This window comes from Nymphaea colorata, chromosome 1 (assembly GCF_008831285.2).
Source record: "Nymphaea colorata isolate Beijing-Zhang1983 chromosome 1, ASM883128v2, whole genome shotgun sequence".
Classification (NCBI taxonomy): domain Eukaryota; kingdom Viridiplantae; phylum Streptophyta; class Magnoliopsida; order Nymphaeales; family Nymphaeaceae; genus Nymphaea; species Nymphaea colorata.
The window spans coordinates 29,597,528-29,619,840 of NC_045138.2; the positions used below are offsets into that span (position 1 = coordinate 29,597,528).

General features: G+C 41.1%; 2 protein-coding genes across 3 annotated transcripts; both read right to left on the reverse strand.

Annotated features, from left to right (window-relative positions):
- Positions 1-872: 872 nt before the first annotated feature.
- On the reverse strand, positions 873-5,542 carry LOC116252291 (pentatricopeptide repeat-containing protein At4g13650-like). The gene is made up of 2 exons (XM_031626452.2): positions 4,985-5,542; positions 873-4,132 (listed from the first exon to the last, which is right to left on the reverse strand). Exons 1-2 carry the CDS (start codon positions 5,384-5,386, stop codon positions 2,243-2,245), a joined length of 2,292 nt encoding a protein of 763 aa, XP_031482312.1. The 5' UTR covers positions 5,387-5,542; the 3' UTR covers positions 873-2,242.
- A 9,806-nt stretch (positions 5,543-15,348) lies between these two features.
- Positions 15,349-22,313, reverse strand: LOC116253347 (auxin-responsive protein IAA21-like). Of its 2 annotated transcripts, XM_031628125.2 has the most exons (6): positions 22,083-22,313; positions 18,802-19,469; positions 18,253-18,479; positions 17,608-17,749; positions 16,013-16,074; positions 15,349-15,865 (listed from the first exon to the last, which is right to left on the reverse strand). In XM_031628125.2, the coding sequence occupies exons 2-6, from the start codon at positions 19,443-19,445 to the stop codon at positions 15,828-15,830; spliced, it is 1,113 nt and encodes a 370-aa protein (XP_031483985.1). In that variant the 5' UTR covers positions 19,446-19,469; positions 22,083-22,313; the 3' UTR covers positions 15,349-15,827. The 2 variants fall into 2 exon arrangements, with proteins under 2 accessions (XP_031483985.1, XP_031483991.1); XM_031628131.2 differs by lacking the exon at positions 22,083-22,313 and having other exon boundaries at positions 18,802-19,686.

Below are 22,313 nucleotides of genomic sequence, written 5' to 3' on the forward strand. Positions count from 1 at the left end.
CAAATCAATGCATGCGAATAATTTATTTTCTGGAGCTTTTATAGTTTATCCTATATGTCAGAAAAATATGATCAAAGGCATATTCGGTGTGGAAAGAAGAACATGTCACACTTGAATGTTGTTTTGATTATCCGATTGTCTGATTAGACGGCTGGGATGAGGGCAGACCAGTCATCTTCTCATACTCACATTATTGGGTTACTAGTTTAAACATTTTATGCTACAAAACCACGACTAATTCCACTAAAGAAATGAGAGGGACCCCACAAACTGCAATGAAGGTGGTGGTTTTAAAACCTAACATGCTCTGAAATGTGACTACAATTTAAAAATGTATTTCTTTGAAGAGTCAGGAAGGTGGTTGGGAATCATTACATCTCTCTCTCTCTCTCTCTCAGGGCAAGGGCCCCTTCACCATCTAAATCATGCATCCTAAAACGATATTAGACAAAGAATAACCTAGTTTTGCAGCTCCAGACTTTACCTGATTCAATAAACTGTAGTATCATCTAAAAAAGATCCAAAATCTTAGTGCTACCAAAGAAAGTGGAGAGTGGAGAAGAAGAAAAGTATGTGGTTACCTAAGGGATACATCCTTATTTTATACTGTGATTATAATATCATGATTATGTGCATGGAGCTCATTGAACATTTCACAGACATACAAGAAAATGGTTCAATATTGAGATGCGCATGCGATGCACCAACATGGTTTACACATACGCCTAATATGAACGACAGTGAGAAGTAGTGCCATGAGAATGAATGTAAACATTCATGAAAGAAAATGATTACAGAAAAGCTAATCAAAGTGTTTCACAATTATAAGAGGAGATGAGGACAGTGGATACATGTTGAACTCCCAAGTTCTTGGTTTTTTCTAAAACCAGATACAAAGCAAATTTTATAACTTTTCAATACTTTAATCATCAAAAATCCTTTCTATTGAAAGATTTTTACAATTTACTAGAACTTACCAGAAATTTACAACTAGTTGAAATTTTCATTCTCTGGACTAATGTGTCCATGCGTGCTGCAGTTACACATCAAAAGATTAGGCTGTGTATAGACGCAAGCTACAATCATGGGGAAGGGAAAAGAGCTTATGAAAAAAAGGGATCACAAGCTTTATTGGCCGAAAGCATGAGGCTCATGATTCAAACCTGTCAAAACTAAGGCAGACACGATGTTCAGGCATGCTGATTTGATCGCTACATGTTCATTGATGTTCTAATTCTATGGACACATTCAACCACTTCAGTTATTTCGGAACCTTCAGAAATATATATGGAGCAACGACCTCCTTATTCAATTCAAATTGGTCAATAAAATAAAGACTTCAGCAACTTCTTTGCTGAAATCGTTGACCCACTTTCTCTATACCAACAAAATCCTGACATGTGAAGTGTCGGCAACACCAGACTCCACAAGCCTCTACCTTGCTCAACATTGATACTTACACCAAAACTGTGTTAGACAACCCATTTAAGGGATTTTCGAGCATTTCTTGGTCTTGATTGCACAAAACAATGCCTGCACAAGGGTCCTCAAATTTAATAAACTAAGCAGCAGGAATCTCCAACTTTCATAATTTAGTACCAAAAACTAACATGGAAGGCACTTCTGAGATATGAATGTCTCAACTCCAGAACAAAACCACCAGCTTAAGAATTGACGTGAAAGGTCACTAAGGAATGACTACTATAATAAGCCTTCCTGCAACCGGTTGGTCTTTCCATTCACTAAAAGGGGAAGGACAGTAATAATGGGAACCGAATGCACAAAACAATTGATTACTCAGAAGCCCATACTACCACTTCATTGAGATATGAAAGGACCATTCACTTCCTGAAACCTGCCCCCCAGACAACAAGCACTCCAAGGGAGCACTACTTCTCGTTTCAGTTGAAGTAGAAGGATCAAACCTACCATCAGGTTAAGATAGATAACAGAGGAACCTAAATGGCTGATGGATCCAACTATGTCACGATCTTGCCATGGAATGGAATAGTCCTCTACAGACTATCCAAAAAATTATCATCCACGCAGGGTTTAGGCAAAGAATATGTGGTAAACAGAGAAACCAGTGGTTCCAATTATGTACGGGCATCCTTAACATAAAGTGGCTGGCAGGCTCCACCCAAAGGATGATCTTCAAACAGAAGGGAATAACCTTTGATTCCACCTGGCCATGAACATAAGCTTAACAGAGAGATCCGTGATTCCCATGACAGATGAGCAGTCATCCACCATGCTTAGTTTCCAACCAACTCATGCCAGGCTCTTTCTTCATCCTCCTCTCCTTCATTTTGTTCCTTAACTTCTGCACATTTTGCCATTCCCCAACTCCACTATACAGATTAGACATGGCAACAAACATAGAACTATCTTCAGGTTCCAATCTCAAGATATGTTCCCTTGCACGTTCTGCAAATTCTAGATGCCCATGAAGCTTGCAACAACTCAAAAATGTTTTCCATATAAAAGCATTAGCTTCAAACGGCATGCCATCAATTAAATCTTTTGCTCTATCCAGCATTCCAGCTCTACCAAACATGTCAACCATGCAAGCATAGTGATCCATGGATGGCAGGACACCAAATTTACTAGCCATACTCTCAAATATGTTCACACCTTGATCTATAAAACCAGAGTGGCTACATGCTGATAGTATGCATATGAATGTAATATTATTCAACTTGGTACCACTTTGATGCATCTTTTCTAATAGCTCCAATGCCTCCTTAGCATAGCCATTATGAGCACATCCACACACAATGGAATTCCAAGTGGCAATGTCAGGTTTCAGCATGTTGTTGAACAGCTTATAGCTATCATTTAGTGCCCCACATTTTGCATACATGTCCACAAGAGCATTATAGATAAAATCTTCTTCTTCAATACCATGTTTAATCATGTATCCATGAATGCTCTGCCCTTGTTCCAAGGCAGATATGCTTGCGCAAGCCCTTAAAATACTGGTACAAGTGAAATTGTTTGGATGTAGGCCAGCAATTTGCATACTCCGAAAGAGTCCAAGTGCTTCCATACCAAGACCCAATTGTGAAAACCCAGCAACCATTGTTGTCCATGAAACCAAATTCTTTTCTGGAATCCCTTCAAACACCATGTGTGCTTCATCAATCTCCACTCCTTTGACCAAAGCATTCAACAGAGCATTCTGCACCACTAAATCCCCCTCATAGCCAAGCTTGATTACCTGAGAATAAATCACTCTTGTATGCATAAGATATGCCCTTCCATTACATGCACCTAATGCAGCTACGAAACTTCCCTGATCAAATTCTCTACCTTGGTGACGCATCACTGAGAAAATACCCATTGCCTCCTCAAATTTTCCATTCTGAGCATATCCATGAATCATAGAATTAAAGGAGATGGTGTTCTTCCTCTCACCTATTTCATTAAAGACCTTAAGACTCAATTCAGTAGCACCACATTTCATGTACATATCAATCAGTGCAGTGTTGGCTATTACATCCATGCAAAACTCTGACTTCTTGACAAGAGTATGAACAATTTTCCCATGTCTGAGAAGGTTCAAGGTGCCACAAGCGCGAAGGACACTTCCAAAGGTAGACTGATCAGGAAAGCACCCACTAGATTTCATTTCAATAAAAAAACCCAATGCATTCTCGGGGATGTCATTCTCAATGCATCTAACAATCATTGCATTCCACAGAGCAGCGTCTTTCAAAATGACTCCATTGAAAACCATTAGAGCAGATTCCATATCAGAATATCTTGAATACATGTCAACTAGTGCAGTTCCAACATAATCATTGGTATCAAGTCCACACCTCACTGTACATGCATGAATTTGCTCACCCACTCTGATCCCGATTTCTGTAGAGCATGCTCCAATAACACTGACAAAGGTAGATTCGTTTGGCTCCAAATTCAGAAATTTTACTTCTTTGAGGAGATGTATAGCCTCAACCTTGAGACCGCAGCTCAGGAAGCCTGCAATCATTGCATTATAAAGAACTAAATCACGAATCTCAAAGCTTTCAAAAATAGACAAGGTGTTGTCTATGTCTTTGCATTTGGAATACATGTTGACCAGTGCTGTTTTCACAAAATTGTCCAAATAGAAGCCAGAGATTATGGCCTGCATTACAATGTCCATGCAAGATTAGTTGGATGCTTCATGTACACTGGCTTTTTGTGCTTGTGCAATTACATAAACGAGCAAGCATACTGGTTGAATTCACTCTGCTTTTCTTTCAGTTATCTGTACTAAGCAAGGCTAAACTAAGATTAAAAAACGCAAGGCCAAACTAAGCTTAAAAAAAAGAGCACATATGGCAGTATCAGGTTCTGACGGTTTCGCTCACCGCTATGGTGTAGCACTATATAGTCAAAGGCGTTAATTGGAGCGTGGAGGTGACCTTCAAAAAGGACTAGCTGGCGCCTAGGCAGGCCAAGATCAGCAAAAGGAACAAAGAAAGAGGAGAAAAAAAAAGAGAAGAAGGGAGAGAAGAATACAGGACGACGTATCTAACTATTCTATCATTTTTCCTATTTAAAATTAATTCATAAATATTAAAAATATTTAGAAAACTAAAAAATGCCTAAGTTCATATCAACCAGCAACGTTTTTGGTTTTGCAGCCGGTATTGGCAACGCGGCGGAAAAATAACACCTTAATAGATTGAGGATTGACGTTTGACAGGTAGCATTAGTCTAAACGTGTAGTGGGTGCCGTGTCATACGTAGGGGCGTCACAGGGAAGATTGGGAATGCTAATATAAGGCTCGAAAAATTGTGACAAAAGAAATTTGTAAAATACGAGCAACCCATTTTGGTCATGGACAGTGGCGGACTGGCTGGGCTTCGGTTAGACGCAGATTATATCACCATTCTAGCACAGAGGTGCTCCCAGTCTACGCTAACAATTAACATACATTCCAACTTTCGATTCAATATAAACTACCACGAATTGAAGGGATATAATAGTTACCTGGGCGTGGATCTGCTTGCCTCGGGCAACATCCCTGAGGTCCGAACACGCCTGTCCAAGGCTCGCAAGGGCAAACTGTGTCGGTGTAACACCCGCAACATGCATCTCTTTGCCCCAGTTTAAGGCAGAACAAGGCTCGCCACAACGTGCGTGGCCCGCGATCATGGCGGACCACGAGACAATGTTTCTTTCGGGCATTTCAACAAACACCTTTCGGGCATCATCCGTTCGACCGCATCTGGCATACATGTTGAGGAGGTGGTTTGAGGACGTGATTTCATGCAGAAGGCCGACCTTCATCATGTGGGCATGGACGGCTTCACCCGCTGAAGCAGAACCCATCGTGGCGGCATCTCTCAGGAAAGAGACGATGACCCAACGGCTAGTTTTTGAACCCAGCATAGGCCACTCCTCTCCCGCCAAAGTTCGACACCCCACGAGTCTGGACTATTTCTTCCAACTAGGGCTCCACTTGAGTAGGTGCCAAGACGGCTCGGCAACAAATAGCCTCTTCCAAAGCATGGCCTTCTCATTCCGTCGGGGTTAAGAGACATTAAACATTCCATCTCCTGAAACTAACCTTTTTCTATGCTACATGTCGCACATAATCTCTAAATGCTTATTATGAATTTATACTAATCCCTGGACCAAAACAGGCCATAACATGGGTTATAATTTGATAGGTGACTTAAATTCTTGATTCAGATTCGAGTGAGAGGCAACTTCATTAGAACGTATTCGATCATCTTCAATGCTATGAGAATAACCTTTACATGAAGCAAGGATCATCCATGCAATCAAAAAATTAGCGACATGCTTTATTGCATCAACAACTGACATGTACTTACACTGTAATATTAAGTAAGGACCTCTCACTCGCATGCTTTCTTTACTCAATTTCAAGGTTAAAAATTGTACAGTGACTTTATGTTGTGTGTTTGATTTTTCAGCGCAGTGGGGAAAACCTTTACAAGGAAAAGGCTATCCATGCAATGACAGAGCTAGGATTTTTTGGTAGAGGGGCACTTGAATTACCAGCCCAGGTCTGGTGTAAGCACCCCATGTAAATTTTGAGTTATCACGTTAATCGGCTCAGTCCCCATGTATCTCTGCCACGATATCCATGCAATCAAACATGGCCTTAGAGATGTCAGCGGATCAGGTATGAGACCACCAAGAGCCAAACTTTTAGTGCAACCGGCTATCAAAGTCTGCAATCGCGTCATAAGACTGTTGTGTAGATCTTAGTCAGGACCATTCTGACCCATTGTTAATGGCAGCTCATATTAGAACATGAAATAGGTCCCCTATGAATGGTAGCCAGATCAGGAACTTGATCACTCGATCTTTTTATATACATATATATGATCTAATCAAGTCTCATTAGATGATGACCAATTAGATCCAACATGTCCTTTTTTCACCTCACTAATCAAACACTCAACAATGGCATACCCCACAAAACCAAAAAATATGGCTGTGCTCAAATTAGGGATGTATAGTTTAGACTTTATTCATCATATCAAGAACAGATCAGACAGCCAAATCTTGTTTTTCATGAAATGATATTATGTTTCAGAGACATGAATATCTATGAGGTTATGGAGTCTGATGCGTTTAGAAAAACCTTAGTAGATGTATCGTAATTGAGCAATCCACTTGATGATCCTCACAAGATCAATCATAATATTGACAATTGTAATATCAAAAACTAGAATCAGTGCCTTACTCAAGCATGTGCACATGGTTTGATTATCATCTGCTAAAAGAAACGATTTCCGTCGGAAGTTAGAAACATATTAGCCGGAGTCCAAAAGAAGTCCATTCCGTGATCGAAGGTCATCGATTAGTCATGAGTGGGGAGCCAACGAGCCTCCACTAAAAGCAATAGTGTACTGTATGATGACTTGGTTGGGAAGGTTTTATTGCACATCAATGGAAGCCTGGTTGTAATGATTGTCCAAAGGTCTATCGTCTTTCTTTTCTATTCTACTCTTTTAAGACTGCAGAATGTAATAGCTCGTGGACACTGACTAGGAAAATTTACCAACCAAAAGTTAGCTTCCAGTGATAAACTAACAATGCCAATAAGAAAGTTTCATGAGAACAAGTTTTCACATGGTTAACTAGTTTGAAGATTAATTAGCTTTGGCATTTCACAAATGGGTCTTTCCACATGATGGTACAAGAAAATGTTTGTTTTCTTTATCATAATGCGCAGCTTTGCTTCTTAATCATGTGATTGATTGACTCATCTTTCATTAAGGGCACGATTGAGAGGCTGGAACGGGGTGTCCTCATCCGAGATGGAGCATTAGAAGGGTGAGAATAAAGGGAAAAGTGTCTTGAAATGTGCATAGACCCTCCATCTAGGTGAGGAGGAGTATACCGCCTATAAGAGAGCTAAAACTCTCACTCAACCTTTTGTCCTTCTAAGATACACGGTCTGCTTGGGTGCCTTAGGGTGTCGCCCCCACCACACTTCAACTTACATGTTAATGAACCCCTCCCCTTCCACCTCCATAAAAAAAACAAAAAACAAAAAAAAATGAGTTGACATCGTGAGATTCAAAACAAGAACTGACCACTAGAAACCTCCGTCCTAACCATTGCCCCAACCCCTCATGACCAAATGCATAGATACTCAATTGCGTCCTTGCTTAAGGGTGGTACAGAGATGTCAAGTTTTAGGAATAACAGGCTAGACTTTTCTCTGCTTGCATAATACTAAGGGGGCATCTCATTCCCCTTGATCCTCCAATATTAAATCTGACTTTTTCTCAATGTAAAAAGTAAAATAAGGATGGATCTCATGTATTGATTTTGTGTATGGTCTGAAACCACTAATTTGATGAATGATGAACTTCAGCGTGGTGTTCATCAAGATCACCAAAAGCATGCCGCATGAAACACATACAAGTATCCCAAGAAAGTGGATCATGTCATCCCACCCCCAGTAAGCAACATAGTTAATTTCATGTTGATCGTTTGGTAAATTAGTTTTACGTTGGAAGATTAATATCCCCTAAAGAAAATGACCGTGCTGCCCCTGATGAGGATACCATGATGGGTCCCCAATCAACTTGATTACAACCCGATCCAATGACGATTCGCAAATCTGGTCAAGGCCAATCGTTTCTATAGCAGACTATGGGACCCACCTGCATAGAAGCCATGTATTTATAGCGGTCTACTGGAGAAGGGTGACATTAACTGCAGTGTTTAATTTTATTTATTTTGTGCCCAAACTTTGATGAGATAGACATGAAGACAAGCAGAACCACCAAGAAACCTGAACTCTTTGCATTTGTTGTCCTCAAAAAGGGCAAAACTAGCAGTCAAAGCGGCCAACAGCATTATTAAATATTTGTTGGGACCAACTTGGAACACTTCACATGGGATGGGACAAAGCCCAAATAAAATCCAGCATCCTTTTGTATCAAGGATCAATGAAACTCTCTGCTTTTTGTTAAAAGATTGAAGAAGAAAAAGGATGAACGTTTTGCAGATCATTAATGAAGAAAAAGACTAATATCTTACTTCTTTATTGTCCCTATAAAATCTTAAAGACTTTTTAGATATGTTTTTTGATGTCAACTTGTTCAACATGGGAAGCGTGATTCACTGGATATGTTGGAATTTTCTTGGTCTCTTGTTTCTTGGGCATTAATTAACTCAGGGAGGCATTAAGTTTCGATGTGTGGTTTTCATTGTAGGGAATGCTTTCTTCTCACTTATGAGATATCACATGATGTCAAACTAAGCCTAGATTCGCCCTCCTCATGGTTGGTGATGAGATAATGCATCTAAAAATAAATTGTCTATTTCCATTCTCGAATTGGTTTTGTTGCCATGAAAACTAAAGGGCCATTTGACTTGCAGGAAACTGTTGAACCATTTTGGTGTATAAAACCAGCCTTGGTAGGTGCATCTTGCTATATCGCATTTTCGCTGTTCCACAATAATATAGCTTCCCATGTGCCCCTTCCATTGTTCATAAAAAAATGAAAAAAATCACTGAGAAAGGTACCCTCTTCATCAAGAGAAAGAGCATCCAGAAAAATTTGATCTTATTCATGAATTAAAAAGATTCTCCATTGCTTCAACTTGCACAAGGAACATGCAATCGATGCATCAAACACTGGGTGTTTCAACCTATAATATATTATGCAAATCTACCAACCAAGTTGAACCAGGGGTGTGGAGTTCCTAAAGCACTCTAGGCATTGAAATAATATATACTGTAATATTACAGATAGATGGTGCAGAATCTCCTGTAACTGCGTGCAATAACAGCCCTCAGTTTCCGTTCACAGACAATCAGCATCTCACTGTAGCCATGTTGAATTCAGCTTCGATTTTTATATAAAGAATAGTCAATGCATGTGCCGTGCTGACTTTAACATAAAAAAGAAGCTTGTTTGAAAGGACCTTTTGCGAACCAAGGAAAGCTGTGTTCTGTTCTTCACAGTTGCACCTGTTCCTTTTAGAATACGAGGAGCTAATTGCCTCACTTCCCAGATAGAACTCTCTTATTTTTTAGAAATATTCGCTCAACATTTCACCGGTTCCCGTTTTCTTCTGCAAAAGAAACTCAACCTTTACGTATTTTAACATTTTTGCTTTTGGAAGATGGCCATTCTCATCTGTCCCATCTCATTAAATGATGTCGGAGGTTTGCTTTCGATCGGTTGAAGTCTGCACTCGAGTAACACGCCCCATCCTATCGAGACTTTACTGCTAAATCCTTTCAACTATCTCATAACACCGCAGGTTTTTATTACTGTTGTGTGAATTTTGGATCATAAACGTCATATCGTTATGCGCTTGTACCTGTGCATTCTACGATGAGTAGCTGATCTTTTCCGGCGACTCCAACGGCCGGTGACTAAATCTCTCAATTCAAAACCATGGTACAAAAAGTGGTTAATGAACTCGAAGTTTTATAACTTGTGTAGGTTCCTACTAATATTCTTCTTCATCCTACACCATCTTGTTGCATTAGTAAATGCATTGCCCTGAAGATTTAATCATAATATTCCTCCTCAATTATGCATTTCCTGCTACTCTTTTGGTATACTAATGGGAGACTCCGTTGCCGAGCATCGCTGACTCGGTAGACCCATCCCCTTCCCTCCTCTCTTCGGCTGTACTTCCGGCGTGTCAACTAGCCATTATTCAACTGGTTTTCTGGGTCAATGCAGTATCAGAGGGCGTTAAGCTGAACTGCTTGACTTCTCAGTATATAATTCCTCCTCAGTCCAAGGATATTCGATTTGTAAATGGCATATCCACATGGAATCGCAGGGTCCAACTTCATCAAAACATACAATTATAAAGATTTTGTTGATGGGTATGAAGATAGGGATGGCAATTAGTAGGACTGTAGGATGACAGGGCCTGGCTTCTCTTGCTCGCACAATTATTGTTTTTTCATCTGTAAACAGTAGTGTCACCCCAAGTCACAAGAATAGCGATTCATAAACTGAGTTCATCAACTCTGTAAATTTGAGAGGTCTTTAGAAGGTCAGACTTGATGATGCAGATTTTGTAAAACTTAAGAGAAAAAAAAACACACATTTCTAATGGAAAATGAAGGAATCTTTCAGAGTAAGAAACAAAACCAAGATAATGCATGCACAAAGTAAAGCCTGAATTGTCGTGTTCAAGTGCTCACCCGTGTCAACAATGATACAAATAAAGATAAGTACAAGCCTCAGCATGCATAGGCCCTAGGGGCGGACTTAGTGGCCTTGAGGGCCCTGCTTTACATTCCCCAGTAAACAACAAAGTCTCTTGGCTCAAGTGCAGTTTTTCCCCATTACCAACAGGGGCAAAAATATCCCCGCGTGATATAAGTATTGCTTAGTAGTACAGATACGCAACATACAGGGAGAAGATAACTCTAGGGTCACCAAGATTGTCTGAGGCGCTAAATTTTAACCTGCTGATGTATCTTTACGTACTTCAATTTATGAATGCCATGATCACCATTTGGAATGAGTAGTGGAACAAGATTAATAGAAAAGATGAATCTCGATTGCTATCTCGAGTAAATTCTATATATCAATGTCTATGTAAATAATAGTCCACAGCATTTCTTACATGTTTTTTCTATGTAAGTGGCTGTTTCAAACATGTGCATAATGCCACCATGAGATAAGCTATGCTCCTTTTCACTTAAGACACTATAGGCAAGACTTCATGAGTCAGAGTTCACAGTACTGAGATTTCCCATCGAATGATAGAAGATCAGGTCAAGTATACCCCGCTGCTCATGCCAGCCACCGCAAATGCCGGACTAGTCAACACTTGTGAACAAACTTTTTGATTGGCTGTTAGAAGATCAGATCAAGGGTATGATGCATACAGCAATAATTTTGCCAACACGGATGCTCATGATGAAAATTTTGCATGCTCATATGGATTTTAGCTTGTTCAAATTTGATTATGTACAAGCCCAGCTCAACCTTAAACGGGACTACAATTTGGTTGGACTCCAGCCGGTCGAGCCCTGCAGCCTGAATTTAGCCAAGTGAACAATGCTTATAGAGAAGAATCCAATTCATTTGATTTCCATGTTTGCTGTAAATCTTGCATCACTATCATCATCACTATATATATATATATATATATGACTGAAGGATTTTTTGTGTCTTTGGGACAGATCATCAAAACCATATGATCTTTTGACAGGACGGCCCAAGTGCTACCTTTTTTTCTAGACCTTTTTATGTTGAGAAAAAGTCAGATTTAAGTTCGAAGAAGAGAACGTCTGATTTTAGATCTATTGTTCTTAAATCTTGAAGGTTTTAGACCATGGGCAATCAAACACGCCCTAAATTATTATTTTTAACCACACCCTTTAAATTATTATCCTTAGTTTGGATTAGGTGGAAACCAAAACTTCTTCAATTAGGCACAGAGAAATGGGAAAGAACCCCTGATTTCATCTCGAAACTTGAAAGAGCACTAGAATTAATGCATATGCCAAACTGTAGCAAACAGGAATTCATCGCAAACGAAGGAATCACATGGAAAAACCAAATATGCGAGGGGACAGTCCGCTTTCTGAAGCTGCAAGCTGTTCTAGGCGGTGAAAAGACAAAACGTGTTTTACCGAAAAATAAACAGATATATATAACAATAAATGCACAGAAACGAAAAGAAGTCCAAAGCCAGGCGTTTGGCATCAGTTCAAAATATAACCAGATTCTCTGCAAAGTTACTGTGGCAATTAAAACTTTCTGTGTCATTCAACGACCAAATGACCAACGTTGGTGTATACTCATAAATTCTCATATTTAAAATGATAATTTCAAGTTCAAACTGCGAGATAAGATCAAACTTTTTAAAAAAAATACTTTTAAATTGCTGCAATTGAAGACCTTTTGAGATCTATTGATGCATCATATATCAACGTTTCCAAGCTCAAACAGATGCCCATATTCCGTGGCCGCTTGTGGTCTCTATCTGCTTTAGCCTGATCCGTCCACCTCAGTTTGAAACGTTTGGATGCCTCAGCAACAAAGGGAAAAGACGTTGATAGCTTCATGTGGCCTTTTACTCTTTTCCGGCAAAAATGGTTCAATTATTTAGTTGGTAGGACAATGCTCGCTTGGGAGGTTCATGAGGAAAAGCCAACAACCCGGATCACGTAGAAAAAGCCTACTGATTTTGGCTTCAAACTGTTGTATCCTTAGTCCTTAATGGGTCCCATAATGTTTTTCGCTTCGGGCTTCCATGTTTTTATAATGTAAATGTTATGTGTTCCAAAAACATAATATTCTTCTTATCAAACACAGTTCTTCAGACAAAAGATATGGCATGTTCTCTCTGTTATTTCCTTTAAAAATGGTAGAAATCTTGAGAAAGAACGGCTTTAGACATAGTTCGGTGGATGATGTCAAGATTGCGAGTAGGTAATTAAAAAGGTAAGGCCAATAACCATGAAAGTATCAAAGCGATACTGCTCCATTATAGCAGTTGTCGTATATGTCAAACATGGACAGTGTTTTCGAAAAGAAAAAAAAATTGAAAATGATGATGTTTTCGAAATATTGATTATCCCGAACATATCATGCCTACGATGCAATCTTATCACGATATAACATTGCTATGTCTTTCATCCATAATATATTTTGATTTCTTTTTTTGTTTCATTATCCAATTTCCTACCAGGAAACCTTTTTTTCCGTTGTTTATCATAAAATTTTCCTAAGTATATGGCTTGATTTCAGAAACTAAAGTGGTCCTATTAACTAAGTTGGCAGCAGTTCATTTTGTACTTAGCTTTTTATATGGCAGAAAATTATTTGTACCGGTCAGCTGTCAACATAAGAATTGCATGATACGTTTAGGACCAGTTGTTCGGAAAATGTCGATTCCGAAGCTGGTTTTCTGCGAAACTTTGGCAGCTTGTTGTTGGCTACAAACAATATATGAAAAACAGTTTATGCTTGCTGTCTATTCTGTGTCATTCCCATGAACGGAAACAGAAGATCCTCAAACGAACCAGGATTGCAGATTTGCCCAACTCAGAAGAGATCCATGTTTCATCAAGCAGCAGGAGAGTTTAGAGCCGTGGATTTAAACAATCCCTGAATCTTTTGTGTAGTCTGACTACCACCGAATCCGATATATTTTCTTGTCTTTAAGAAAAATTAAAATACCAATTAATTGAATTTTAAAATTAAAGAAAAAGTAAAGTGGGTGAATCTAATAATGGTATCGAAGATTTCAATCCAAGACGAGGAAAATAAGCCTAAATCAGGATGACTTTGAATGTGGTGGCTCAGAAGATAAATTTGTTATCAAATTCAATAGCTAGCAACTGCCAAAAGTTACGACTTAGAACCCACTGTGGTTCAAAGGATCGAGTGGGCTGACCTTGGCTCGCACCACGTAAGTCTGCTGACTGAGTTCATGTCCACTAGCCGAATCATTGTCTTCGCCAAGTTGATCACAACTACCCAAGTTCCGCTGTATTGTCTCGCTCCCCGAATCTTTGGTCATTCAGCTAAAGAGCTAAAGCATAAGCTTAAAAAGGTGAAACTTTATCAGATGTTGATATGATAAGAGAAGCATTCCAATAATGAGTATTAAGCCATTATTGAAAGTACAGCCACAAAGCGACGTGTTGGTAATGAATAATATTTAATTTCTTTAATCAACAGCAATGTTGACAATGTATCTTAGATTTGCTTTTAGCGTTCAGTGTTCATGTTAGTGGCAGGCAGAGCATTTCATTCGCTAGAAAAAGCTTAGATACTTCATTGCTTTACGCATCTTAGGATAAGATATGTTCCCCATTCTTTTTCTCAGTTGTTGTTGGTAACTACTGTGGCAAGAACTCTACCTCTGGCCATGGTTCAAGATCATTGCTCTCAGCTTCTTCGACTGGGCCCGGGATCAATCGGACCGGACCTGGCCGCAAATCTGAAAAGGGATTCGCAAACTTAATAGGCTAGCATCACTTGGCTCGATCGAGGGGCCTGTTTCGACCCGAGTCATGAATGCACAGTGCCGTTGACGTGTGTCGCCATGGGTTAGGTTTTGAATTGGTGGGGTAAGCTGCTTGGACCTGTTAACACCAACCAGGCTAAGAGGGTCCGGTCAACAGGGGAGACACTGCGTTGAGTAAGACCTATCATCTGTACATGGTCAGGAGAGAGCAGGGTGATTGGAAAGAGTCATGGCCCGAGTAGTCCCAATCCGGCAACTGGGTCAGGCCAGTGGTCCGAGTGATTGGCTATAATTGCACCATGGCACCGAACCCTGTATATTGTAAAACATGAGCCCTTCATCCATCATGATCAACGCTAAAGGATAGGGGCCATGGAGGCTGAAAGCAATGCTCTTCTTGACCAGCCAGCCACTAGACAGTATCAGTATGAAAGCGATATGAAAAAGCCACCGAGGTGCCCATTTTCACTCAATTCTCTCCCTTTTCTTTTTCTGTTTCAATCGATTGCCTTCTTTTTTGTGTTTGGCTTTTTCATCATTTTGGGATGTTGGGCAATTTCTGGACCTAACTGGGCCCGCACGGATGACCAGTTTCATGGATAGAGAGAGAAACAGTTCCCAGTCATGGAGCTAATAATGGATGCCCATTCCTTTTATTGCTCTAATGAATGCATTCACAGCGAAGCAAGCCGTTTCTTTATTTGTATCCGGCAGTTCTCGACAACAACATGCAACTGAAATGATATTACGACTTTAGGCAGTTTGGCTATTTTGAAGTGAAAGTTCAGAAATCAAGGATAAACATTGTTGATGAGTTGGTTGTTGCAGTTTCTATTGGCTTAGTAATCTAGCGCATCAGTTTCCAATGGCCAAAAACTTCAGAAGAAATACAAGCATGAGAGAGATTGCAGAAGGCCTTCTTCATTATTTAAGGAACAAAAATGAAGATAGGAACAAGCATTCCAGCATTTACATGACATAGATGTTCAGAAGGGCGCTTCATACATAGCAGAAGATACAAATTTCAAAAACTAGACTGAGAAGGAAGTAGTCCAGCGGGAAACAAAACTACAGAAAGCTAAGACAAAAAAAAAAAAAAAAAACGCAAGGACGACAAAGGGCAACAGTTCTCCCTCCTTTCACCCTTTTGGCTTGAAGCAGGGAAGAGTGGCAGCAGCTAAAGTACTCAGGATCATCAAACCTTTAACTTTCGTTTCAGCCTCCAGATAGTCCGCTTCATGCTCCCGCGCTTCTTCGATGGCAATAGAGAATCTCCGTCTTTTCCCTTTTTTCTGCTTCCCTGCTAACTGCTCTCTGGCAAGGAGAACGTACAGAGAGCACTTGATAGAGGAGCAGAAAGCAGCCTGTCTTTACGAGGCTAGTCCTGGTTCTTGCCTTTCTCCGTGGCCCTTGGGGCTACATAAAAGAAGGCAACCATTTTTCCAGATTAGACACAAAAGAAGACGGGGAAAGAACTTGTCATGTTGAGCAGTAAAAATTTGTAACTTCACCAAAATGGTATCACAGAAAATATGAGCCTTGATACCGTTGGCATTCACTTACCGAGCCCAATTGCCTCGGAGCCCTTCATGATCCTCAACCTTTTACACGAGCCAGTAAACATCCTGAGATAAAATAAGCATGATCATTATAAATGACGGCAAACAGAAGTACATGCCTTAACAGGGGATTAAAAAAATCATGTGCAGGATAATGCAGGATCTTCTGATGGATCTGCTCCCATTTTTTTTCTCGCCTCAATAAACGAGCTTGCAGGATTCTTTATCGAAGCCAACTTGTCCACGAAAAAGTTCAGAAAGCAGGACAATAATTTTACAGGCAACGAGGCCTAACAGGTAAGACTTGTTTCCTTGGTAGGCTCAAATCGCAAGACGCAAAAAAGATAGCAGCAGTAGAAAATAAAAAACAAAATAAAAATCTGCACGACGCAGTGGAAGTCTGAAAGAGATGGCAGGCTGACACCTGCAGAGGCATGTGCACATGTCCAGCCCCGCAAAAGATATTCCATATTATTGCAATAAAAACAAATATATTTCTGATAGATCAGCAACACCAAAAAACAAATAGTACTATGGGCCCCGACACAAAACAAAATTCTCTGCTCTGAGATGACTAAGCAGGTCGGTTGATCATGATCTCATTCTTATGGTAATTCTAGGCACACCTATGCGCACAAGCAATCACAGACAAAAAACTAAAGCAATACCGAATCAAGCGACTTTCACGTGCTATCCAAGAAAAACCCTGTAATAAACTCTCTAGAAAGCATCGACAAACCCCTTCAGGTTCCCAGAAGATACAGCCCGTTTGGCTCCTTCAAGGAGGTGACAGGTGGACTGCCCGCCCCACCACGCCAACCCCTTTTGAGTCTCTCTCACTCATGAACTTTAGCTTATAACGTAGAGCGTCTAATAGCTGAATTTTACAAACGACGCATTAGCACAAACAACTCACGCAAAGGAAGCTTCATATTTAACAAATAGATTATCCATCGTTCTCTGGGATAAATCCATGTTAAACTAATGACAAACACAAATGCTTTTTGATGTCAGGTATGGAGGAGGAAAGTAGAATCAATGGATCCGAACTTTCAGATAAAGAGGTTTCCATTCGCGAGAAATAGACAAAAGAAGGTGTGACCCACGCTTCACGGTCGATTCCCGATGTCGACGACAGTGATTGAACCATGTTCCCAGGGCTACCAGTGTTCTTTGCACCGCAGTCTATTTTGTGGTTTTTTTTTTATACAATTTTTTTCAGATAAAAACTGCGAAATAATTCCAAAGGGCCCTTCCGTTTCACGGGAAAGGAATCCCTTTGCACGGGGTAAAAGGATTTTTATCTGGGTGAAACGAACTGAAAAAGAGATGGACCCCACGCGTTGCATCCGTAGTGAAGGTTCAAGCATACGGAAGGATCAAGCATGGGGGAGCCAGGTTTCCTCCAGGCCCTCTTCTGCTCGGTTTTTCTCGGCCAACGACTCTTTCCGGTGAAAGGGCTCCTGTGCTCATTCGGGAAAATGAATTTTGAAAGGGTTCCTCCGCCCTTCTTCAGATGAAGGAGCTCTGAAATTTTGGGGGAACGATACCGAACTTTTATAGATAAGAAAGGAAATTCCGAGTTTCGTTTCTACTTACTCCCAGGGAACATCTCCTACAAGCATCCAATCTCCATCCTTGTCTTCATAAGTGAGGACGTACTCCGATCCATGAAGAAGATCCACCAGCCTGCTCTCACTCAAACCATCTCTGCCTGGTCCCCCGCTTGAGCTACACTGTCCTGAAATTATCATATAAAGTACACAAAATTATGATGTGCGGCAAGCTAGGATCTGGAACATGAAAGGCCGTTGGAAGACGGATCCCATCACAATGAGAAATGCAGATATAGGCAAGAAGAAAAACTAAACACAGAAAAAATAGGGTGGAAATTTTTCCCCACCCGAGGGCAGATACGTTGATGAAACCAAGAAGCTAGTTGAAAATGAAAAAGAAATCAAGAAAAAATATTTGTCAGGAAACACACACAAAAGAAGACGCGGTTGGGGCTTGTCGATTTTTTTTTTTTTACTGTAAATATCGGATAAGGGCATCTAGTAAGAGAGGAAAAAATTTTTAACCAGCATCAAACTTTTCTTAGCCCAGACCATATGCGCAATTTTTCATTTTGTTTTTTGCTTTTCGAAAACGTTTACACAAAGAGACACTTTACATATGCACAAAGCAAACTTCAAGAATATAATCAAAGGAATGTTAAGAAGTTGGAGCGTGTTACGAACTCACCAATAGTAAAGCAGCTAAACATTTTCTCTAGTGCTGCGGAAAGTTCCTGATAGGTGCGATAGTTTCTCAAATCGATTTTTCTAAGATACGGAGCACCGTCCATGCTGACCTTTACATACAGACACTGCGAGCTGGGTTTCTCGGCTTCCGCGTTGGCCTTGGTGGGATTCGAGGCCATGGTGTTCTTCCTATACGACCTGATTGGCGGCCAACCTACAACCTGAGCCCTATTCCAACGAACAAGCAGGATCAGTATCACCACATTGAGAATTCTCTGTGAAGGAAGAGAACGATGAAGTAAAAACGAGCCTTTTTGGATAAGAAAACCTGTGCAAGTTGAAATTATTATGTAATTCAGAAAACATTCGTCATTGTTTAACCACAGCCAAGATTTTGGTGCACATTTTTGCTACTAACTAGAAAAGAAGTCTAAAAAATATAGCTCCGAAGTTTGGATTAAAATCAAGGCGTATCCGCAGTGATCTTTAACCGATCTATCTAACAAAGGAAAAAGAAAAAGGAAAATTCCTCAAGAATTAGAGCTCTTACTTGGCAGCAGGCGCAACGGAAGGGTCATCTGCAGGAGAAACCTTGGGTTCATGACCTTTCTCTTTGGCTGCCGGATCTTTGACAGACACACCAGAAGTTGCTGCTTGACAGCCGTCCATAGCGGCTAAATGCTTTCCTGCAGCGCTTGCTCTGGGGGAATTAAAGGATGATGGCAAGTGATCCAGCCCTCCGCCATTGTGCCAATTTGGTCCAAGCCCTGGCTTTGTACCAGCCTTCCCGCCAAGGGCAGCCCCAATAAATCCATCCAGTGGAGCTGGCTTAGACTTATTAAACTCGCCTCCCAGGTCGGAAAGCACCCACTTACCCTCTGCCTTCGAACCATCAACTGTGGCATGAAACCCCCTCTTAGCACCAGAGCCAAAATTCTTCAGAGATGACAAAAAGTTTTGGCCTTTCTCTTCAACTTTGGGAGGTCCCAACAAACTTAGCTCAGTCTTCCTCTCGGGAGAACCAGACCCAGGAGGCCCGAGCCTTAATTCAGTCTCTTTGAGGTTCAGCATGATTTCTTCTTGTCCGTTCGCCTTTGAAGAAGGGACTCCAGATCCTTCCATGGAGGAACTCTCCGAAACTCCTATGTAATCATGCTCCCTGAGATCCTGAAGCTTAACTCCGCAGGTAGTCATCAAAACTCAGACTGTGAGAGATTTCTGAAATCATGAAAATGAAGTTGAGCGCACGGTGAAAGACTCGGAAAGCAAGAGCTATTTCTCTCAAAAGCAAATGGGGTATGCCAGAAATCACTCCGTCTTTTATACCCAGTTTCTTTTTTAAATAATTTATTTTGTTTTTTTCTTTCAAGAAAATAGGGGGATGGGCAAGGACGAAAAAATTAAAGGCTAGAGTGGGTAGGGAACCAGAAAGGTTGATACAGATCAACTTTTCTTTCTACCCTGTATATTTTAGCACTAAAAAGCTATAAAACCACCGACAAGGTTCTCCACAATTACTGACGAGGTCTTTTCTCTTTTGTTTATTAACTTTATATAGTCTTTCACTTAATGCGGGTCATTTTAGGTTCTAACTGAAAGGGTGATAGTAAATGAAATCGGGGTGGTAGGAATATGGAATAAAAAAAGAATACAAGGAGAAGAGAGAGAGGAAGGCGAAAAGGAAAACAGAAAAAAGAAAACGTAGAGATAATGGTGAGTAGCCGATTAGATGGCCCAAGTGGTGGAGCAACAGAAGTCTGCCGTATACGTTAAAACTTCAAAGAATGTGTCGGAAGCGGGTCCAGGTGACCAAAAGGAGACTCGGAGACGATGCGGTGGCTGGGTGGATGGGTGTGGTGCTAGAACTTTGAAGCAACTGTTGACCGAACACAGTGATCATGAGAGAGAGAGAGAGAGAGAGAGCCTGCAAAAACGAGGCAGGCGACAGAGGAAAAGAAACGTCAGACTCGTAGCTGCCTCTTTTTCCTTTCCTTTTTTTTTTTTTTTCTTTTCGACTCAAAGGATGCTGTCTGTGCTGACTGCTGATCAGATGAAAGGAACGGGGTGATGGGAAATGCGTTTCACAGAGAAATTTGCAGAAGACGCTAACGCGAAACCCCACACTGTTGACCGAACGGAGAAAGGCGAGCCGGTGTTCGGCGGCAACTCTGCCGGAGAAGACCCAGCGTGACCGGAAAGCAACCTCTCACCGAAAAGAATGGAGACTGCAGCGCGATTGCACATTTGACGACGAATGCCTTGTCCACCATGAAACGTGACGGAGAAAGTGGAGGAGTTTTGTGCCAGTGGCGCAGAAAGATTGAATGATGGGCTAAGTAAGCACCCCAAAAGAACCATTTTTCTAGTGGAGATTAGGTCACCTAAAGAGAGGTGGAACCACTTTGCCTAGGGTCACAGTTTCGCATGACCCCAGGAGCTATTCCCCAGCTTGGACATCGAAAAAGCATGAAAAAGAACGAAGGCAAAAATGCAACCTGAAGCCTGATATAATGAAAGGCAGAAAACATGAGAAGAAAATCCAGAGCAAAACGAAACAAATCAAGGCCTTCCGTTAGATTAGCCGCCGTTTCACTGATCGGAGACAGACCGGAAAATGGTCAAACGTGTCCAAGTAGGATCGAAAACTGCGACCATCGCCGGAAGTCAGGCACTGGACGAGGTCGAATTATCAGGCACCATAGCCGTGGTGAAAAATGTCAGATCGAAGAGATGATGGCAAGAAAATATGCCGGAAAAAGAAAGAACGAACACGGACAAAGACTAATGTTCATGAAACCTTGGAGCCAGTATAGCCACCGGTTCAAACAACGGGCCGAAAGCACCGGACTCAAATGAACGGCCTAATGTGAGGAGCACAGCAAAGGGCTGAAAGAGTTGCATGACAAGTGAACAAACATCAATAATTGGTTGGAAACAAACACTACAAGACCTGCAGCGCCCCAGAAAATTTAACGTAGAATCACAAGTGCAACCAAACACTAGAGAATTTGTGATCGAGAAAGCTTAGCAGCAAGATTTGCCGTAGTGGCAGAAGACAGAAAACCATCTCCATCATACACTAGGAACAGAAGAGAGGAAAATCAATCAACTCCAGGATGGAGAAAAATAGCGGTAGAGAGTGGTCGAAGCGGCTCGGGATGTAGGAAAAACCACACCCCAATTTCTTCCGCCGATCAAAATAATCTCAAAAAACTGAGAAAGAGGAACCCAGCGCAAAATCGGCAACAATGCTTCAAGAATTGCTGGAGGCCAGAAGGTACCAAGAACAGGCGAAAGCACCGGGAAATGAACACTAGAAAAGAAAACACCGGCCGCTTGAAAGTAACCATAAAATTGGCTGAGGGGTAACAAATTGAAATAGAAATATAAGAATCGCTTAGCAATCACCGAGAACAAGGCTCAAAATTCAGTAAGACATGACGATGAGAAAAAAAAAACGAGAAGGAAAAACAAGGAGATTGATCTCCTTGCGGGAAGAGAAAAAAAAGAGCGGCCGGAAAAACTGATACCAGAAAGGCAATCGGAAAACAGGAAACTCAATAAGTCGGCCTCAGAATGTCGGATAAGAGACCTAAGAATGAGACGCGCGAAACGGCTTAAACAAGGACAGGCCAAACCAGGCCAAAGAGAGAACAACAGAGAGAGAAAAACAAACAGAAAAGCCATAAAATGAAACTCAGCCAACAAATCTCCGGTAAGAAAGTTGAAAACGATAGCGCCAGAAGGCGGCAGGCTTAAGCCCCGCCTGAAAACGATCAAAGACAACAAAACACGGCAATCTCCGGTAGGAAAGACAAGAGGCAGACGCACCAGAGCTCTTCAGCAACAAACAAGCTAAACTCGGCGGGAAAAAGCTCGTAAAGAGTTCGTAAACCGATATCCGTCATCAGCAAAACGCGCCGGAAGACTCCGCCTCACCGGAAAAACTCAGACCGACGCCGGCAACTCGCCCGAAAGACCAACCGGAAAAGTAGAAAGCGGGATAAACAGCGAGCACGAAACACGCAATTCGTCTCTGCTTCGACAAGGAGAGAGCTAGCG